General features: G+C 37.3%; 1 protein-coding gene across 14 annotated transcripts in view; it reads left to right on the top strand.

Annotated features, from left to right (window-relative positions):
• Positions 1-22,613, top strand: part of Rfx3 (regulatory factor X, 3 (influences HLA class II expression)) — a 252,949-nt gene that overhangs the window by 96,682 nt on the left and 133,654 nt on the right. For all 14 annotated transcript variants that reach the window (XR_003952761.1, XR_003952760.1, XR_877668.3 and 11 more), the window contains one exon: positions 17,085-17,209. Coding sequence is in view for 11 of the 14 variants with exons in the window: in NM_001360357.1 (NP_001347286.1) it covers positions 17,085-17,209 (125 nt within the window). In the remaining 3 variants the exon portion in view is untranslated. The remainder of the gene's footprint in view (positions 1-17,084; positions 17,210-22,613) is intronic.

Raw genomic sequence — 22,613 nt, 5'->3', positions numbered from 1 at the left:
AGTAGTTGGCAGGATGCCCCCCCCTCAAAAAAAGCTTGAAAACTAAAATAAATGGCATTACTGATAGTTGATATACCAGAGCAATTTAGAAGTGCTATCTTGTCACTACTGCTTAGTTGTATGGAACCTTTTTATTTAACATGGTCAGCAGAGAATAGAAGGGCAAAGAAAAAAGAAGGGGTGTCTAGTTAGTCTCAAAACTAAGAAAATACTGTTCTTTTAAGTGTAAGAGAATCTATTCAGTGTGAAATAAATTTTATAATGAAAGAGAAAGCATTTTTTATAATTAACTTACTCAGTTTGTTTAAGAAACATTTTTTGTAAATGTAAAAAAAATGGCCACATGTTAAGTGTGGCATAACCGTAATATCTTACATGTGATTTTAGATATGTAAATATTACAGTACTGTTGAGTTGTAATGGAATACTTGATAATATCATAATAAATACTACATATACTTCAGAATTTTTGTAAGGTATTTGTTTCGATGTTGCTTTAAAATCCTTTACTTCTGTGTATATTATGTCTAACAGTTCTTAAGCTAATAAAGTCTAACAGAACATATTGAACCATTAAAGAATTTAAGCAGTATGGGTTGTTTCAAATTTACCCTCACACAATAGAGATTTTAAATCTTTTAAAATGAAAGTGTTAGCACAATAAATACATAGAAGGAACTGCAAAATAAGGATAGTTAGTGCATGCTGTGGAAAGCCTGTAAATTGCCACAAAACCCCACAAACAAACCCAACACACCCCCAAACCGATTATCCTCACAAGCGTTTCATGCAATTTGACAGTGAAAAGCGCACCCTGTAAAAGCTGTTACACTAAGCACTTCATTTAAAAGGTTTCCTTCTCACCCTGAAATTATACTTACTCCCTTCAAGTGAAGATTCAAAATTTGTTCCCTGTTTATTTTGGTTGCAATTATGTGTTGATTTTTGCTGCCTCACCCCTCTTCCTGATAATCTAGAAAGTCTTTTGGGTTTCTTCTTTGCAATAAACACACAATCCATACCGTAGGTTCCATTCAGAAATAATAATAAAATCCTCAGCCTGCAACAAAGATACTCTGTATGATAATAAAATAGAGAACCTAGCATGCCAAGTAACCAGGATAACACAAAATAATGTAAGTGGGCCCCAAAGCCCTCAAAATATGTGCAATCATACAAACATTTAGTTGGCATGGCCACACACATTTGCATAGTTTGATTTACTTGAATTTTTGTTAAATGCCTTGAAAAAGTGCCTGATTCATTTATGTGAGAAAGACACTTGGAAACTTGTAGGCGAGATTCTGACTGTGGGATTCTGTGCTCTGTGTGATATGAGTGTTCCTTTCCCTGTGCAACAAGGGCCCTGAGCATCTGGCTGCATTCCCTGCTCTTTGTGACAGCCTTCTCGTCTTTTCTAAGCCTTGCTCTGTTACAGCTTTTTCTTTTTTTCTTTTCTCTTTTTTAAAAACTGGGAACTAAAGTCCTGAGTTTTGGTGCCAGCTCTGATACTAACCAATAGAACCATTTGGAATATTAGTCTCAGAGTCTGAATAGGGAGTGTGAGCACATAATAATTTTAAATGTTGATATTGGGAAAGCGGTCAGTTACCTGATAATTGATTATCCTCCTGAACCCAAAAAAACATTTATTGAGTGATTCATTTACCGATGAATATTCCTCCTGAAATAAATTTATTGAAACATATATTCACTCACTATCCATTTTTTTTATTTTTTCACTATCCATTTTAATCTACCAACTAGTGTGATGCATCAATTTGCTTAATATCAAATTATTAACTTCTTGAAATGTGTTTATATTGCATCTGTCTAAAGTTTATTACAAATCAGTCTGGATAGAATGGCTTTAGACACTGGAATTTTTAGTGGCAAGTATTGTTTGTTTGGTTTTAATATTTCTTTATAATAGCCGTTTGACCCCAGATATTTTGTAATAGAATTATTTATCAGTTCAGTTCTATTGAATCCTAAATTTCTTATGTGTATTTGATAAGTGAATGTAGTTACTTTAATGCTTTTTAGTATGTTAAAACAGAAGATATGTCCTACTGAACTATGTGAGAAAAATAATAATTTAGGTTCATAAAGGATTAAGCTGATGGAAGACATTTTCAAATGAAACAGTTCACGTTGTGACTTACAAACTCAAAAGGATTCTAGAAATTTGTATATAATTTGATTTAAAACAAACATTCTCATTCCCCAAAGTTACTGTACCAAAGAATAATGCAATTTTCAGATACAATCTGCATAGACATAGGCCAAGATTGCAGTAAATCTCATGGGAAATTGAAACATTGGACTTATCAGTCCTAAAACATCAAATAACTCTTCCAAAGCTTGATAAACCTAATTATTTAGTATAGTTAACTGTCAATATAACACAAGTTTTAAAGAAACAAGTTTTAGGTGAACTGGGGAATTTGTTACTTGACAAGATGGATTTATTTTTAGCATTGTAAACCTAGGCTTTTTGTTTCTTTATTATCCTTCTTGCCCGGGTTGGAGGAGGCAGGGCATGTGGCACAGTATGAGGCTGGGAGGGAGACTGTCCATGTTTTAGGTATAAGTCCCCATCCCCCAGCCACACCCTATAACTGCAGTTCGAACCAGGTTGAAATTCTATGTGTATATATATATTTTATGTTGACCGATGTATGACCAAGGGTTGTTTGAGAAACTAGCAAAGTTAAAGAGACCTGTATGAGAACCAGAAAGTTTATTTTTACACTCACTGTGTCTTCCCACTATAGCGAATTTTGTCTCTATGAGCATAGAGATGTCTATGTCTCTGAATGAATATATCAAGTTGTGCAGCAAGTTCTTGGCATATGCCAAGAAGAAAATGGCCTTGTGCCCAAGCAGGGGCAGAGATAAAATTAAATTAGAGAACCTAATTGTGGCACTGTAATGCAGTAAATTATTCTAAACACTGGTGTTTGTTTTTGTTTTTGTTTTTATTTTTACTGCATTCTTACTAAAGGCCCCACACCCACTTTCAATTATTACCTTTCATTAAAGGCACTGCCATTAGGCTGTAGACTTAAGTGTATTTTCTGGAACTTTCTTGGAAGAGGCAGGTTGTGTTTGAATAAAAAGGGAGCCACAAACTCTGGTGCCTATGCAGAAGACTACTAACTGAGACTCACCAGAAAGCTTCAAGCCACTCCTCTTCCTTTAGAAGAATTGAAGTGGGATTTTGAGATTTCAAAAAGAAATATATTTCCCAAGTCCTGATTCAAATTCCAAGCTTAATTGTATTAATGTCCAAGCAGAAGATTATAGTGGCCACAGAATTAAATGTGTGTGTGTGTGTGTGTGTGTGTGTGTGTGTGTGTGTGTGTGTCTGTCTGTCTGTGTTGGAGGGGAAACAGTGCTAGGGGTCAAAGATATGACCTTGTGCTGCTAGACAAGTGCCTTTCCACTGACCTCCTTTCTCTAGCCCCAGACTCAATGATTTATAATAATCTTAGCTGGGATATACAGAAAAGAACAGCTTGTTAAAAGAGTACCTTGTTAGGTACTGTGAGCTGCTGAACTAGAAATGGAGGCTTCTTAAGAGGATAATATATCATGGGAGATTATTAACTAGGTTAAAAACTCACAGCATATCCAATTATTGTAATGTAGGACTACATAAGAGTTAATCTGTCAAACACTTACAGTGTCATATGCTAAGCCGAGTACTGTGTATAGCTGAGAGATAAAAAGGAAAACAAGACAAAACCTCTCTTGGACCTTAGGGATCATATATTGCACAACATCCTCACCTTCTTTTCTACTTACACAACTTTGCTGCTGATAGGATTATTTAAATACCATGTGGTTTTTTTTTTGTCCAGAGAAAAATGGAATAATAATTGTATGTTCTTCACAGGATTTCCAAAAAGATGAAATGATATACTTAAATTCTTTTTCTAACTATCAATTCTTTTATTTTCAGATTATAAATACTTAAATTCTTTAGGTAAAATGTTAACTGATTAGGAAGTGGAGGCTTTCTGGAATACCTTTTTTCTGTAGAAAGTTTCAGTACTTACTAAGAAACATTAGGAGAGTATCAGTTGAGTATTGGCAAATAAATTTCAGATGATTAATTAGGCATGAAGTCCAACAATCACTAATAGGCTAATTGCTTATCCTTAACATTTCCTCTATGAGAATTAAAGCTCTGTTAGTGTCTGTCTAGCAAAGGAAGTGTAACAGGGCCCCCACCTGTTCTGAGATGACATGGTTAGAACACTGGTTCTGAAACTGCCATTCAGTGAGCCATTTGCACTTTTTAAAGAAGTAAATGATGCATCTGAATGCTAAGAGCAGTAGCAAAAGATTTGATTTGTTCATTTAAATTTAGTTAATCCTTATTTCTTTATTTTAAAAAGTAGGCACAAAGCATTTTGAAACTTAAAAGGGAGTTATTATAATAATACAACAATTGAAATTGAAATCACATTAAAAATAAAGAAAATACATTCTTAATGAATCCCACTGTTGCAGTGGTAGAGCAGACAATTATACTTTTACAGAATTTTAAGTATTAAATACTTAATGAAAGCATAGTACTGTTTCAATAGGATCTTAAACTCATCCTCTTTGAGGATTTATATTTGTTTTCAATGCCTTGAATATCCTTGTGTATTAGGTACCGTGGCATATTTGTGGGTGATGAGGTAATCACAGTCCATGTGCTCATGAAGTTTGTTCTTTGCATGTCAAGATGAATAATTACACTACGGTTCAAAACAACAACTGATGCACATAGAATAATGGTAGATTGCTACAGACTCACTGGAGAGGACACCAGGCCTAAGCTTGTTAAGAGGAAGGGGAAAGAGTGATAAGTGGGAAGCTTAAGGGACACAGGATTTATTCTAGACCTAAAGTTGAAGATGAAAGAAGCAAGGAGGAAAACATTGTTTGAAGCAGAAGATCTCTGTTGCGGTACACGAGGGCTCCATCTCCCTAGATTGTATAATCTTGGGATATGTAAACTGAAGCTGGATTCTAAAGAGCCCCTGAAGTCTCAACAGGAAGTTTACAGTTTATCCTGAGTACCTAGGACCTCGAACTCCAAGGATCTGTGTGGTAGGATGGAGATCCAAGAATAAATGTTGAAGGCTAATTAAGAAGCTAAATCATTGGAGTAGGTAGTTGATTAAACTCAGGAGATATAAGAAAAGAAGTCTGTTTCTTATTAGTAGATTTCTTTGAGAAATAGAAATATAAAAGTAACTAGATGCAGAGGTAGTTCCTCTGGTCTGAAGGAATAAGTCAATCTTGAACTCACTGAGAACAGATTGGAGCTAACACATCCACATTTTTGTCAGAAATATAATTAGCATGATGAAAATTAAGCTTGGGTTTGATGATTAAATTTTACAATTCAGACTTACATGCTATGAAAAACAATTCAACAAGTAGTTTAAAATAGTGAACAATTCATAGAATTATTGAATATGCTTACTTATTGGGAAGTTAACTGCATACAGTTGACATAAATGCTAGGTCCATCAAAACAGCATTAGGAAAGTAGACCATAGATCCCAAACCCAAGTTGTGTGTGTGTGTGTGTGTGTGTGTGTGTGTGTGTGTGTGTGTGTGTGTGTGTGTTCAAAGGGGAAGAAACTTTTGAGAGAAATGAATGCACCGGCAGATTGGGATAAAAGCAGAAATATAGAATCCTGTGAAGGAGCTTTTCCAGAAATAAGAGGTTGTTATTAATTCAGGCAGAAACTAAGAAAGGTGGTAGAATAAGATATTTCTGTTAATATCTTTGGAACAAGGATTCTCTGAGAGTGATGACTAGAAAGAGATACCCAGGTGTCCTGTAGAGTCTACAAAGTAGATGATGACATTAGGGTATTCTTGTAAACAAATGTGGTTAGGAAAAGAATTATTGTATTAAGAATACTTAACTATTAATATATTTGTAGAATATGAAGAATTCTGTCCATTCTATACCAACAAAAACCTAGAAAGTTTAGTGAAAAGAAAGAAAAAGAATAATGAAACTCATTTGTGTGGATTTTTATCTTTATTTAAAATGTTGTCTAACATAAACTCCTGTCAATCATAAAGAATTAAGTTGATTTTAAACATCTGCTTTATTTCAGTTAGGGATATTAAACATGTATGAAATGACATAAGAGATTACTTCTTATTGTAGTACTATTTTGAAATGAGTTTTAGAAGAAATTACTGTTTTAAAGCCAAGAAAATACTTTAGACTAAGTTATTAGATCAGCCAGATAGAGTGTATTACTAATTCTCAAACTGCTTCATGAGAACAGTCGTTCTAAATAATTACAAATATTATAAACTTTACTTGCTTATACAAAGAAAGATTTTAAATACATTTAGGTATCTGTTTAAATAGTAAGTATCTAAGTGGTGAATCTTTGAAGGTGGCTAGATACTTCAAGTACATTTCTGCAATGAAAGATGACGTGTTTTGTTTGATTGCTGGCATTAAGTTTTGCAGTAAATGCTTCTCTCTGTCTCTGTCTGTCTCTGCCCCCCCCCAGCCCGCGCGCTTGCCTGTGTGTGTGTGTGTGTGTGTGTGTGTATGTGTGTGTGTGTGAAATACAGAGGGTTTTTTTGAAGGCCACCCACTCAATCACTTTTTTTTTTTGCCAAAAATGTCAGTGATGAGAATTTAATACTTTAAGCTACTGTACATTTAAAATGGGGTATATTGTTTCCATTATTAGTAGTGTTATTATACAGTATTCTTTCCCCTTTGTAGATGGTGTTGATTTCTTTGAGCCTGTCATTTGAATAGTTAGGAACTGCAAAAGAGTATTCTCTACTTTATAAAAAGAAAAAGAGATGGGGAAAATCCTTATGTGGGCAAGAAATTTAAGTGGAAAATTGACTTTGGGGTGTGAAGAAAAGAAAAGCTCTTGCTTTTTAGTACTTTATAAAAGGCAAATACAGACTTCCTGTTAGGGGCTTGCTTCTCCAGTAGTTCTTATAATCTCCCTGCCTTTTAAGACAATCTTTGCCTTTCCTTTGTTGCCATCCTAGCACATCCTATTTCAGCAAGCATCGTCTTGGTTGTCAAGCCAAAGCATGATACTGGACATGTCCTTTTGTGTGTATGTTGGAATGGAGGTTAAACTGCACATTGTGTGTGATGTTTTAGGAACAATGCACACATGATACCAGAGAGTAGTGTTCATTTTCCTTGCATATGTGAAGTCCTAGGTGTTACCCCAGCACTACAAAAACAAACAAGAGACTACTTTCTAAGAGGCACCAAATACTTGATGTGTATTTTCCAGAATTTCAATCCAAACCTTTGTTAGAGACATTCTTGCCCTTATCAGTTGTTTTCAAAGGGATCAGAAATAAATGGCATGTTTTAATTACTGATTGGACAGTAAGTTTGGGAAGTGTTGTAAAACGGGTTATGTCTATTTGAAAGTGTATATTAGTATAGATTTCCTGGCTTCCACACAAAATGGCAATGATTGTGAAACTACCAAGAGTGAATTTAGAGACACCCTTCAGGGATTATGTCTTACTTAATGTTTTGAGACAAGGTCTCAGGCTGCTGTGGAATATACTATGTAACCCAAACTGGCCTGCAGTTTGAGATTCTACTGCTTAGCTAGGTCCTCAGATTACAGCCATTTGCCAGCATTCCTGGCATCTGGCAATATTTAAAAAACAAAACAAAACAAAAAAAAAAAACAAACCAGAGTGGTCTATTAAAAATGTCCAGAGTGCTTTTCAAGAACTGTTTGAGAGATTTGAGTTACTTAGCAGTAAAAAGAGAGAGGTAGAACACCTGACCTGGGACTAAACAGATCAAAATCAAATCCATTAGGAGGTATTTTACTGATGGGAAATCTGTGTTGGGTTACAGAATTTATGAAAGACTGTTTTGCATTGCTCCATCTTGAGACTAGTTTATTGGTCATGCTAAGGCGGGTTTCTAGTACATATGTTCCTTTTTGTTTGGATACACGTGTCTCCTGTAGTCTCAGTGACCTAGAACTAACTCTGTAGCTAAGGATGACTTTGAACTCCTGATTTCCTTGCTTCCACCTCACAAGTGTTGGCTTTAGGCATGTGCTACCATTCCCTACTTAATACATGTTGCTTTTGACCAGCAATTTTAGGTTTAGCTTGAGACCACTCAAAGTTTATATTAATTGATCTTTGATGGCTCTTGGATGTTCCAATGATATCATTGTCCCTTCTCATGGCCAGTTACTGTATATGCCTCAAGAAGGTTTCTTTAAGCATGTGGTTGTATCATGGGGTTACTTGCTAATTCAGAAGTTGGGTTTTATGCTTACAGTACTGTATCTATCTGTTGTATTTTACATATCTGTGTAAAAATCTATTCCTGGGATGTTAGAGCATGTTTTGACAGTTGAGCAGCTGAGTTTCTTGTCATTGACTTATACAAGTGAAGAGATCAGCAGTTACGAAGCGTAGTGCCCAAGAGGCCCCTAGAACATGCAGACTTATGTATTCTAAACAAAACTTAAAATTTTTCAGATTATATGTTAAAAATATTTTTATTCTTTGGGAATTTCATGCATTGATACAGTGTGTTTAGATCATATTCACACCCCTGCTTCAACTCTTCCCTCCGACTTCTTTAAGATCTGATGCCCAACACCTACTAACTCTATGTCATTTTTCTTTTTAAAAATTAGCCACTAAGTATACTTATGCAGCCTATACACTCATAGGTGTGGGGCCCTCTATGGGAACACTGTCACCTACCAGAGTCCACACAAGCACATAGAGCTGATGTTTCATCCCCAGTGTCTGTCAATAGTTAGTAGCATGGGAGGATGTGCAAACCCTAACCCCATATTGGACTGTTGACTGGCTTAATCCTGTAAAGGTCCTCTGTAGGCATGGACTCAAGTGAGTTTATGAGTGCGATGTTCCTGCCATGCCTAGAAGATACTGTTATCCTCAGGTTATTTCTGACCTCAGTCTCACCCATTCCTTTATGGTCCTTGATCCTTTGGTGGAAGAAATGTTTGATAGTCACAGTTATAGTTGAGTATTACAAAGACACTGTTTGCACTCTGAGCAGTCGTGAGGTTTTGCGTTGACTGATAGACATGGCTCAAAGGACCTTCTCTGGTGAGGTTGAGAGCTGTACTAATCTAGGGGTATAGACACAGGAATCTAGATGGCAGTTTGATACTATAGCCGTTGAACAGAATTTTAGAAGAGCACCCTTGTGGTCCAGAGACCCAGGTTCTTGGCCAGATTTACAGTATCAGGAATGCATTTCCTCCTGTAGAATGGGTTTTACATCCAATCAGAGAGTTTTGGTAAAGGCATTAGCATCCCTGCCACCTTTGCTCTCTTGGGCAAATCTTTCCACGCTGGTCGTTAGCTCATGGGGTTCACAGCTGGGTAGACTGCTGGTGACTTTTTTCCTACAGCAGCCTGCATAGACCCTTCCAATACTATGAAGTCTGGCCAACAGGCCAAGAAACTTCAAGTTCAGTAAACTTGATTTTACTAAGTTCCATAACACAAATGTGTGGTGCCTTCAGCGATTTTAGTTATATTTTAAAATTCTGGGTGGAAAATAAGCAATGGCAACAGCCTATATTACTTGGGGGTATCTGGGACAGCTTTGATGTGCTTTTCTAAATAAAAAATTGCAGCCTTGTAGGTTTATAAAAATTATATTAATGAAGCATTATATATATGATATATATCATATAGATATCTTATTCCTATGATACATATGTGTGTTTAAATCTTTAATTCTTTCTTTTAGTTTCCAAACTCTTTGTTTTGGTTTGGTTTTGGTTTTTTGAGACAGGGTTTCTCTGTATAGCCCTGGCTGTCCTAGAACTCACTCTGTAGACGAGGCTGGCCTTGAACTCAGAAATCTGCCTGCCTCTGCCTCCCAAGTGCTGGGACTAAAGGCATGTGCCACCACTGCCCAGCTAGTTTCCAAACTCTTGACTGGCCATTATTATTAAATTGAGACAGACTTGGACTTGAATCCTGCTTATGTATTAATACCTCTTTGCTATTAATTATTTAACAATTAAAATAATTTAATCCCTTTAGGCAATTTAGGATATTTATGGACAACTTTAGAATTAAATATATATAAGTCACCTGTTCCTTAGGTGACAAACATAGTAACTTGTCCAAGTATGGTGAAATAGTGCTTGTTAGCTTTTCAATTCTAAAACTTCTTATTTACTTGATAGATTCAGGTTGTTCTGAAGATCAGATAAATAAATAGGGAAGGAATATCTTACTCTGTCTCATAATTTTTTGTAGGAATCTCTGTATATTATACAATTTTGTTTCCAGAGTCAAGAATAGAGTTGGCATCCTTAGGGAGTTAGTTTGTTTAGCTTTTCTTATTTTCCCCACTGTTAGCTGGACACTGTCTTTGTGGTGGTTGTCTGGCCTCTATCATCTGCGCAAGACAGCCGAATTTTAATTCAAGAGAGTAAGTTGGAGAAAAAGCTGGAATGGCACTGTGCCTGATGATGGCCTCTTGATAACCAGGAACAAAGCAAGTGGCAAAACATTTTCCGCTGTGCTTCCTTGCTTTGGCTTTGGTGGTTTTGGCTTGTTTTATTTTATTTTTTATGTAATTAATCTTTTAAGATAAAAACAGTCAATGGTATTTTTTTTCCATATTTCATTTTTGAAGAAGAAACAATCTTTTATAATCTATTCTGAGTCAAGGCAAGAATTAAGTAAGAGAAAGCCTTTGTTGAAAAGTGAAAAAAGTTACCCAGGCAACCGGTGTTTGCCACAAGTGTGCTGATTCATCATCTCCAACGTTACTCACTGTCACTGATTACCACAGACGTGTGGCTGTAGAGGAGCCTATGCCATTGTCATTTCCTCAGCTTTCCTAAGGATGAGCTGAGCATGAGAGATTTACTGTGCGCCCTTCTAAAATCATGCTTTCAACCTTAAAGTACAAACCAGGGCTGTTAGCATACAGAACGACCTGGGCTTGCTTTGTTTATCCCTCAACTACTTTATCTGTTGATGGGATAAGATTTCATTTTGCAGTGTACAAATTTACCCTAGAAATATTCTTTAAATAGAAGACTTGGGCTATGGCCGCAGTATATAGTTCTTTCAGTTACTAACTTCACTTTTCTAAGTGAAAATCAAGTCTTACTGTCTTACCTCTGTGGGTAAAATAACCAGCTCTACATATTTTAAGGCTTAAAATTTTATCATGTGATTATTTAATGCATATTAAATGGAATACATAGACCATTTAAGTTTTTAAGTTTTGTCACAATTTGGGCTGTAAACCGTTGTGGAAACAAATTCATCAATCCCAGTGGGAAAGGTTCTATTACTTTTATTTATTCATAAATGGCAAAAGCAAATAAATGGTAAAACAGGCCCTCATTTTTTCGTTCACACAAACACTCTTTCACTAACCTTTCCGGTCTGGCAGGCTTATCCTTCGCTCCCAGTGGTAGCATGCAGGTAAAGGTGCAACTCCATGTTCCTTGCTTCCGAACCTCAGGAGCTGAGCCGGGTGTGCAGGCCCTGATGTCTAAGCAGTGGATGTCCGTGTCCGGTGGGATCCACGCAGATTTATTTCTCAACCCGAAGCTTCTCCTCTGGGCTTTCGGGAGTTGAGCGATTTTGCCATGCCAGACCAGAGTTTTAAAGCTAAATTTGGCCAATTACAACTAGGGGGTTCCACACATTATTTCATGCCCTTCTTTATCACTCACAGGCACACACATGTTTTCTATGGTCTGGTTCTCAGTTATCTTGGGCCGTTGGCGGGCCCATGGCGTTGTCCCACCTCGGGTTCAGGGCAGTGGGTGTGCATCCTTTATCATTCTCGCCCATTCTCTAAGACTTGGTTTTCATAACTATCTGTAGCCACCGGAAGTGCAACTGTGGTAGCCTCCAGGCTGGCAATTTTCACAGCTTCAGGAAAAATGCCCTCTGGGGCTATGTGTTCTTTACAATTTTTATTCAAGTAGTATATCCCTTTATCTGTGTGAGTGTATGTTGTGTGTGTGTGTGTGTGTGTGTGTGTGTGCGAGCGCAGGCAGGCTAGAAAAAGGTGTTGACAGATCGATTGGATTGGAGTTACAGAGAGTTGTGAACTGACCATTGTGGGTGCTGACAACCAAAATCTGTTCCTCTGAAAGAGCACTAAATTTTCTTAACCCACTGAGCAATCTCTCTAGTCCCATCATACCCATAATTTTAATTAATGGGGGTTTAACTCATCCTGATTTGAGTGTTAGTAATAAAAGTTTTATGTTTCAGAATCTCTATAATGGTATTGGTTTTCTTTATGTAAAAATATACTGTCAAGCTATTTTTTCTCCAGTTTAAAACTAATAATTTATACTTATGACAGACCATTGATTGCTATGATCTTACGTTGAATCAGTCTTCTAAAATTCTTATAGTTTATGTGAGTATTGCCATGTTGTTTTACCATAAAATACTATCATAATAACTTTGATTTATTTGGTTTAAATGGGAAGTGGAATTAGCATCTTGGTCTTTCTATAAGGTAAAAGGAAGAAGCAATTTGAAGATTAAGCTGTATATCTTTATCACATTCTTCATTCAGAAAGCTGAGTCATTTTAATGGAATCACAGTCAGAGTACTCAGCCTTTGCTTTGTGTGAGAGAGAGTATTTCAGGAAGGAAGAACCCAGTAATCGATGGATGGACACAGTCAGTTATAGGCTTATAAAGTTCTGTTTGATAAGCAATTGACTAGATCAGATTATTAATCTATTTAATTTGGCATGTTCATTGTATGTGATAAAAAGAGTCCAACTGTGAATTTGAGTGTGTTAAATAATTTTCAGGAAGCCCCCCCACAAAGGACATTTGAATGCCTTAAAACTTGAAATAAGGCATGGTTGTTCCAAATACACTTGATTTGCCTAGGTTTACCCATCAGGTTGAAGAGATGCTAATTTGTTACATTCAGCAGCTGGGTTTTGCAATATTCTTTTCCTCCTCCTAGGGTCTAATTAGCCTTCTTTCAGAATGTGGCCTATTTAGCCTTAGATTCTCATGACTCATCCAGAGCTGGCTGTACAAAGCAGAACCCTTAGCAGGCGGGTGTGTCCAACTGCTTAATTAGCCAGAATAAAAAGGTCCTTTGTCAAGCAAGCGCCTGCTGCCCCTGACACACCTGACAGGCACATTAGGCAAGGATGACTAGGCAGAAATTGTGCTTGTCTCTCCTGTAAGAGTATACAACTCATTTACATGTGGGCTACATCAGTGACAAACTGCAGGGGGTTATTTAATTTATCAAAACAAAGTAATGTGACTGCTTTTGTGATCCATAAACAAATATCACTTAACAGGCACTGAAAGATAAAAACTAAGCAAATTACCCCCAGGCGTAAACAAAACCTCCAAAACTTCTGCTGGTGAACGAGAGAAAATAGGTTATAAGCACCCAGTGTTGCTCAGGGGGTTGAAGCAATAGCCCAAGGTAGCAGGCTTCAGGCACTGCCCTCCTGTGAGAGAGAGTTCTCACTTTGCACAGATGGAGGGGAGTCCCCAGAATGCTACAGTGTGTCAGTAGGTTAGAACAGTCTGTTAACAAGCTTTCCTCAGAGGATTGTACTCTCCCGATGTGCTGTACACCGTCATTGTTCTGATCAGATTAGGTCCTCTGAGCTAGTGAATGGAAAGTGCTTCTGGAAAAAGAACCTGCATTAGAATCCCAAACCTTTCTCACTATCAGTCTCAGGCTCTTTGTTGAGAAACTGTCCTGACCTGAGCCTGCATCGCAGGACACCCAGTGAGCATGGATTTTCAAGTCAGACAGAAGTTGAGTGAATTCCGATTCTTCCTATTTCTGCCTGCATGCTTTTAACAATTTTTATTTTATTTATTTATTTATTTATTTATTTATTTTTTTTTTTTTTTTCGAGACAGGGTTTCTCTGTATAGCCCTGGCTGTCCTGGAACTCACTTTGTAGACCAGGCTGGCCTCGAACTCAGAAATCTGCCTGCCTCTGCCTCCCAAGTGCTGGGATTAAAGGCATGTGTCACCACCGCCTGTCTTTTAACAATTTTTAAAAATCCCACCCATGTATCAGTTTACACAGTTGTTAGCTAAGGATACCATCTGCATCATGGGCTTCCTGTGAGCATAAAGCTAGAAATGTATGTAAGGCATTAGACTTTTTTCTGCAATCAGGAAAGGACTTTGTAAATGATGGACCTAATTGCAGTTATAGCCATTTATGGGAGTGATGGGATGAGCCTGGCAGAGAGTTTCTTCTTCTGAGCTGATGGAGGTGTTGAAACTGGAGCAGAATGAAGCAGTGTCTGTCAGGAGAGCTTGCTCAGGGTTTAACGCCATTGACTGTCCTTGGAGAGGATGGTTCCCAGCACCCACATGGTGGCCCACAACCACCCATAACTCCAGTTCCAAAGGATTGAAAACGTCTTTTGGATCTCCTAAAGAGTCAGGCATGTATTTGTTGCACATATATACATGCAGCAGAATCACTTCAACACATAAAATGAATATAATGAAATTTAAAAAGCTGGTCAAAAGCATAGAAACTGGGACTAAGCAGAAAGTATTCTGGGTTTGACTGACACTTGATGCACTAGATTGGGCTTTTGATGCCAGTTTGGATGTGGCAGAGGCAGAGCTGGAAGACAAATAAAAGGTTCTCCTACAGTCTCGCTTTACATTTAAAAACGAGCATTTGTCCTTACTTGTTTAGTTTACTCCCGTTGAATAGTTGACATATTTTCTACCTTTTTCAGTGCCCCATTCTAAAACTTAAATCACTCTTTTTATTCTATTTCCCTTTTCCCTGCTTGTTATTAAACTCAGAGATTCCAATGTATCCTGTGAAGTCGAGAGCATGAACTTCACTGTAGTGTCAACCCTTTCCTTGATGTTTCCTGTGTGTGTGCTAGTGAGCCAGGGATGGGATTCGACATCTTCAGGCCTCCAGTTACTCACCTATAAAGTGAAGGACATCATAATTTCATTAATTAGTTACAATCACTAATACAAAATACTGGCACATAAGCTCATCTTGGCGCAGTTTTAGCCAGCTCTGTGGAGAGCAGGAGGGGATGGTAGTGTAAGAGGTGTCACTGTGGAAACCCATGCATAACGGATGAGTCAGAGGTCAGGAGACGCCCTAGCTGGCCACACATGCCGTCTGAATGTGTACACCATACAGACAACGTCTCCTGGTCATCCTAAAGCTGGCGAGACTGAGCGCCATCCCAGCAGACGCTATGTGTTCGTGGGCTATGCCTTGTCCTACAAACATCTAGCTCTGTTGTTAGAGCACAACAGTAATCAGTACTCTGAGTGTGCATGATAAATCAAAGGACCCAAAAGGTTCTTGCATTCATGTTTGGATTGCTGTTTTTCTCTCTACTTGTCATGGAAGGAAAAAAAATTAAATAAAAGGAAGAGCTAGGGTTTCTAATTTATGTATTCTCCTTTAAGAAAAAGATAATTTTGAAGGGGATAGCCAGTGCTGGGATCTAACTAGGGCTAAGTAAGCACTGTTTCATTGAACTATAACCTAGCTTTGGCTTCCAGCATTAGAGCATCATTGTCTGCCATCATCCTAACCAGATGGGAATTTTGTATACGCAATCATGTAATTCTCATTCAGTCTTAGGTATCTCCATGGTTTTAATGCTAGTCCAAATAAAAATTTATTGACATGATTTTTACATTTGAAAGAGCCACAGTTTGTTATATTTCACATAAAAAAATCTTGATTTTTCAGCGTCTTTTGAAAAATTGCAACTTGTCTACACAGTGGCTTCTCACGTATCCAGGATGTCTTAAAGCTGCATATGAGCCCATCACTGTAAATGACCCAAGAGCCACAGTCCTCATTGTTCATGCATTTCTTCCTTCTTCAGTATACGCAACACCCCTCAATTAAAAGTGAAACTCAGGTCGTTTCGTGGATTCCTTTATTCCTGAGTAAATATGTTTATAAAAAGCACCCAGAAGATCCTCTTACTTCTGAACACAATCTGTTGCAGCTGTTACTGCTGGACTTTGTGGCTTCTGTGCAGCTTTAGGACTTTGACTAAGAAAGCAATAAGGAAATTCATAGATCATGTATAGAAATGCCAGTACAACACTGGAGAACATGACTCAGGTCATAATGACAAGCATGGCCCAGCTATTCTCTTGCTACATTAACTATGTTTCTAACCTCTCGCGGCTACAGATTGTGTATTATAAGAGTAGGTTTGTGGTTTTTCAAGGTCCACCGCTAAACTTGAATGAGATGGTGGTTGTAGGAAAAGAATAGGATTGGTCACGCTGTGAGGAAGATTTTGAGAAGTAACTTTCTCCCCCAAGCATTGAGTACTTGAGAACTTAATTTTCTGAAGGAACATAAATGTTCACCATGTTCTTTACAACTTTAAACTGAAATGTATTGCTCTTCATAGGCTACCAATTATCAGTACTGCATACCTTATCTACAGACCTTGCAATTATGTTCCTTTATCCACAGACCAGGAAATTCACATTTATTTTTATTGAATTTGTAACTAGCATATAATGTATATGTATGAATGTATGTGTATACACACACACACACACATAGAGACACACACACACTTAGAAATTAATTTAGAAATGATTTACTCTGTATTCTTTATTGACTTCCTAATAGCCTTGAAAAGTATCTAGAAAATATGGTTCATTACAATGGGCATCTATTTCAGATTGTGTTCTGAGATTTGAATATTATGAATATTTATACCATAGTTCATTAAAGAATTGAAATACTTTTAACAGCTGAAATCAAAGGACAGCCGCTTTCAGAGAAGTTCTGCCTCTTAGTCTCAGACCAAGAGGTATAATAAGGATTTTTTTTAAGTAAAATAGTAATTTTCTTTATTTAGTTAAAAGCTGGTGACAGTGACTAAAGATAGACATAGGCTGTGATGACAGTGTATTGGTATGAGTGGTATTATATGTCCAAAGCCTCGTAATAGGATTTAAGAACTGCAGTGACACTTATCATGCTTATCATGACACTTTCAACTGTTTTCATGTATTCTAGAGACCATCATGCAGACTTCAGAGACGGGTTCAGACACAGGTTCGACAGTGACTCTGCAGACGTCTGTGGCTAGCCAAGCAGCAGTGCCTACACAGGTGGTACAGCAAGTGCCAGTGCAGCAGCAGGTAAGGACCTGTCCTTCCGAGAGGTGCTGTCTGTTGTGATGACTGGCAGAGCTTACTTCAAAGATGACTAGGATTTACTCTCTTGCTTCTTGGAGGACTGAGACAGTGCTCCAGCTCGCTTCTTAAGTTAGGATAGCAGACATCTCTTGGTTAGTTCCCTGGTGTGCCGGGTCCTTTCCTTGCTGGGCTGTAGAGATAATAGGACAAATTACAGACCATGTTCTTCTTGTAAGAACTTCTAATGATTACAGGGAGTTGATTTTCCTAACTTGTCCACTTTACATTTTCTCCTCTCTTTGCACTGCTTACTAGAACTCCTTTTAATGAAAAGCATGATGTATTTTATTTACAAGGATTTTGCCGTTGTGGTGTTTTAGAAATTGCCTTGGCACTAGTTAGCTGCTAAATACTCTTTAGTGAAAATAAAATATTCTTTTTTTTAATTGGGTATTTATTTCATTTACATTTCCAATGCTATCCCAAAAGTCCCCCACACGTTCCCCCACCCACTCCCCTACCCACCCACTCCCACTTCTTGGCCCTGGCCTTGGCCCTTCTCTTTCCACTGATGGCCGACTAGGCCATCTTCTGATTCATATGCAGCTAGAGACACGAGTTCGGGGGGGGGGGGGTATTGGTTAGTTCATATTGTTGTTCCACCTATAGGATTGCAGATCCCTTCAGCTCCTTGGGTACTTTCTCTAGCTCCTCCATTGGGGGCCCTGTGATCCATCCAATAGCTGACTGTGAGCATCCACTTCTGTGTTTGCCAGGCCCCGACATAGTCTCACAAGAGACAGCCATATCTGGGTCCTTTTTTAAAGGTCTGTATATCTGGCTCATCCCATTTAATGAATTGCAGAAGAATTTATCACCAGATACTTAGTCTTATTCATGCTGAGGGAATTTGACTTGTTTTGAAAAGATACTGATAAGTACTATGTGCCAGTTAACAGTTCTGTGTGTGGACTGTGAACACACTGTGAGTTATTTGTTCCAAATAGTGGCAAGGACTTGCATATTTCAAAATAGTAGTTACGCTTATCTTTTCACTTCTTCCCTCCTTCCTTCCTTCATTTCTTTTTTCCTAATTTTCTTCCCTCTCTCCTCTCTGTCTCTCTCTGTCTCTCTCTCTGTGTCTCTCTGTCTCTGACTCTGTCTTTGTCTCTGTCTCTCTCCCTCTCCCTCTCTCTCTCTTCACTAGTACTAAAAAGGAACTTCTACAAATAGTGCCTTAAAAGCCACTGGGATTACCGACATCATTACCAACTTCACAATTTAACACTTTTCACAAAGGTAGGACTTTCTTCAAAGAATAAGTAAAAATCAATTGAGACATTGTTCTGCATTTTTAACGTTAAAAAGTTAACACCGATCTGTCAATATTAAGCACTTTCTGAACAGATAAGATTTCTGGTTCAGGATTTAATTTTGATCCTACCCATGTAAAAAACTGACACTTGAGTATAAATGTGCCAGAGGTTCCTAGTTCCAGAGCGTAACTTTTTGAGATGGTAGCAGGTCTGTATCTAGCCTGATCTATCCTAGTCCTTACTTTCTCCCTCTCTTTCTTTGGTTTAGCTTTCAGAGACAGTTTCCTTTTTTTTTTTTTTTGTATTAAATTTGTATATTGTATTTTATCCAGTGCTTTCTATAGCTTTTGTATAGAATGTATAATAATGGAAAGAGCCAAATAATTCATTGACTTTGTTACTAAAATCAATGTATCGGAGCTTAGCACCCCTTTCCGTGCACCGTTCTCAGAGGGAGCCATGTTTGTCTTTTAATTTATTGTTTTTATGTGTACTTGGGTGGATCTAAAAATACCTTATTCTTACAACTTTGCTGTGTCTTTTTTGTTTGTTTTGTTTTTAGTATTTAACATGCTTCCGTTGGGTCGTCAATATATGATCTCTCTCTTTCATGTACATACAAACACACATACTCTTCCCGTTCTTTATGGTAGTAATAATATTTTAGAGTTACTATGTATGTGATATTTAGTATGTATTTCCTTTGTTTTGCTGAACTGACAGTAGAATTGAGGGCCTTATGCTTGCTCAGCAAGTACTTTACCATTAATCTATATCTTCCTCCTTCTTCTGATGTACTAGCTTGAACTGTGTGAGTCTCTGATATGCAAAGCAATTATTTCAAATATACTGCCTACTATTTGCAATTGAACATGGTAGGACAACATCCAGTGTTTATGCTGCTATGTAGAAATGCTGCTAACATCTAGTATAGTAATCAAAGACTTAGTGAATATTGTTTTTTCAATTGTGAGATTGCTGGGCTGTAAAAAATAAAAACAGTCTAGAAAGACAACTCAGCAGTTAACAGCTCATGCTGTTTTGTTTTGTTTTCTTTTCTTTTTTGTTTGTTTGTTTTTGTTTTTGTTGTTTGGTTGTGGTTTTTTGTTTTGTTTTGTTTTGGTTTGGTTTTTTAGGGTTTTTTGTGTGTGTGTTTTGTTTTGTTTTGTTTTGGAAGACCCAATATGTACACATAGTATTTCAGTTCCCAATATGTACACATAGTAGCTGTCTGCCAACTTTAAGCCTGTCTCTGGAGGGATCAAGTACCCTCCCTCTATGGGCACTAAACACTTTTGTGTGCCTACAGATGCTCACTTACACATAAGTAAAAATAAAGGAAATCTTTAAAGTAAAGGTTGACATGTACAAGAGAAACACTTTTCTGACTTCTGGTCATCTGTATGGGGACGATGAGATGCTTTTCTCTCTAAAGTTTACAGAATGAAACAATTCTCAATTTCCTGAAACTTTAAGGTGATGCCTGAGATAGGCAGATTTTCACACACACACAGTGCTGGGACCTGGGTTGGCCTTTCTCCCCTCAACTCTTCAGTCCTTTGGCTCTGGAAATCTTAAGTTTTTATAAATGATTGTGTTCCCTCTGTTTTTGTTCTTATACATCTTCTTGTTTGACTTTCATTTCCCCCTTTAACCTGTTATGTCTAATGTCATACTTTTATTGAAAATTATTTATGTTTACTTGTATAACATTATTTTGCAGTTGTTTCTTTTCTTTATGAAGGTACTATTATTTTTCTAAGTTGGTGACCTTTCTTTTCATTCAGTTTATTTCAAGATAATCTGTTCCAGAGTGTGTGTGGTGTATACCAATAATCAAAACTGGGTTGACTGAGGCAGGAGGTCCAGAAGTTTGAATCCAGCCTGAGTTATAAAGAATAGCCTATTTCTAAAAACCAAATTAATAATTAAAAATTAAAATTTAGAAGACACCACAGTATTCTTGATTTTTAAAACATTTATTTTGGGGGTTATAATACACTTTTATAATATCCCCCCTTCCATTTCCTCCTTCCAAACCTTACCATATATCCCTTCTTGATTTTTTTCTAATTCATGGTCTCTTTTTACACATACAAACACACACACACACGCACACATACACACATACATTCTGAAATACATAAATTCAGTTTGTATGTTACTTGTATATATGTTTTCAGTGTGGATCATTTTTTATTGAATAATCAGTTGGTGGGCTCTTCCCTGGGAAGAGTATTTCTTCCATTCTCAGCATTTTTTAGTTGCCTGTAATTCTTTGTGTGTAGTTGAGACTATTTAGTCTTTCCTCTATCCACTTTGGTGTATCTATAGTTGATCTTGTTCAGCTCAAGTTTGGGCAGTCATGTTCGTTAAGACTTTATAGGTGTACCTCCTGACATGACTAGGAGACACAGCCTCACAGTAAATTCCCAGATCCTTTGGATCGTAGAATTTTATACTCCTTCTTTTGCAATATGCCCTGAGCCTTAGGATTGATGGATTTTTAAATTTTGTTTTGGTGTGTGTGTGTGTGTGTGTGTGTGTGTGTGTGTGTTTTGTAGCTGTATCCATTGAGACTGGCAAAGAGAAGTTTCCTTGATGAAGGGTGACAACACTTATCTGTGGGTATAAAGACAAGACAAATATTTAGAATATAGGGGTTTACTGGTTTAATAAAGTGGTCTTTGTAGATTCTCCCCCAAGATCCATGATTTCACTCTCCTTGGGTAGTTGCACTTAATTTTTGTATATAAAGTTCCATTAAGAAAGTTTTCCCCCAGTTATGTCACGTAGGCTGACCCATACATTTTCTTCTAGTAGTCTCACTGCTTCAGGCTTATGTCTTTGTTCATTTGGAGTTAGTTTTTATGCAAAGTGATAGATGTGGCTCTGTTTTTGTTCTTTGACATGTGGGTCCAGTTTTCTTAGCCCCATTTGTGGAAAGTTTTTTTTTTTTCCAGCCTTTGTTTTTGGCATCTTTGTCTAATACTAAGTGCATGAAGTCACATATACTTATGTTTGGGTCTTAGATTTTGTACCATTGGTCTACATATCTGTTTTTGTACCAGTACTATATTGTTTTTATCTTAAGATAAAGGCAATTGGGGGGGGGAGGGGGCAAAAAAAGATAAAGGCAATATATCCTAAGAACTGGATAGAGCAGGACACTGAATATGGGACCTGAGCTAGATCTACGAGGTTAAGGAGGTCATATAGATAGGGGGCATCAGGGAGACTCACTTGTCTAGACCCTGGGAAGGATGTCAGAGTAGCTGGATGTGGCATAGAGTATACCTATGGGTTGAGCACAGTTCTGCACTAGATCCTGGAGGAGGATGAGGAAGATCTTTCTTGGTAGGGAGGTTTAATTTAGTGAAGCTTTAGTGAATTTTGTTTGTTTGTTTCCCTGTTTTGGTTTTTGTTTATACTATTCTTGTTAAAAAATGTGTTCAAATGTAGATAACCTTTGGGTATTTATCCAAATTTAAAATGTGTGGAACTAGGTGTAACCCCACATCAAGGAAGTGAATATAAAGATTGTCATTGGTTTGACACTTGTCTGGGCCACCTAGAGAGTTACAGACTAGCATTGGCTTTCTTATCAAATTCTGTCTCAAAGAACAATACAAATCAAATCAAAACAACAGCAACAAAAACTCTAAACATAAGGCCAAATCAAATATACACAAGAGCAAACCAAATAAAATATAGGTATTAAGAATCTGGTCTGAATGCCTTAGTGGCATTCTTGTTGTGCTTAACTGATTTATACTTCGGAATCGTACTGTTTAATAACTCTGTCTTCCTTTTTTGGCTAGTAATATATCTACCAAAACTTAGTTCAGCCTCCTACATAGGGTTCAAATGAATGCTTGGTTGGATGTTGGGAATTGGGTAGGGAAAAACAAACAGGTTTTTATTGCTTTTTGTCTCTCTTTCCTAACCCCTAAGCCCAATGTGGTACCACAGGTGATTAGTCTTCCTCAGTGTAGGTATTGAACTCAAAAAATAAACCTCTAAACAAACTCAAAGGATAAAAGGGCTGAGAAAGAAATTAAGGAAACAACACCCTTCACAAATAGTCACAA

The sequence above is a fragment of the Mus musculus genome, chromosome 19, assembly GCF_000001635.26.
Source record: "Mus musculus strain C57BL/6J chromosome 19, GRCm38.p6 C57BL/6J".
Taxonomy (NCBI): domain Eukaryota; kingdom Metazoa; phylum Chordata; class Mammalia; order Rodentia; family Muridae; genus Mus; species Mus musculus.
The sequence above is the reverse complement of the archived record's forward strand: the minus strand, read 5'-3'. Positions and strand labels throughout refer to the sequence as shown.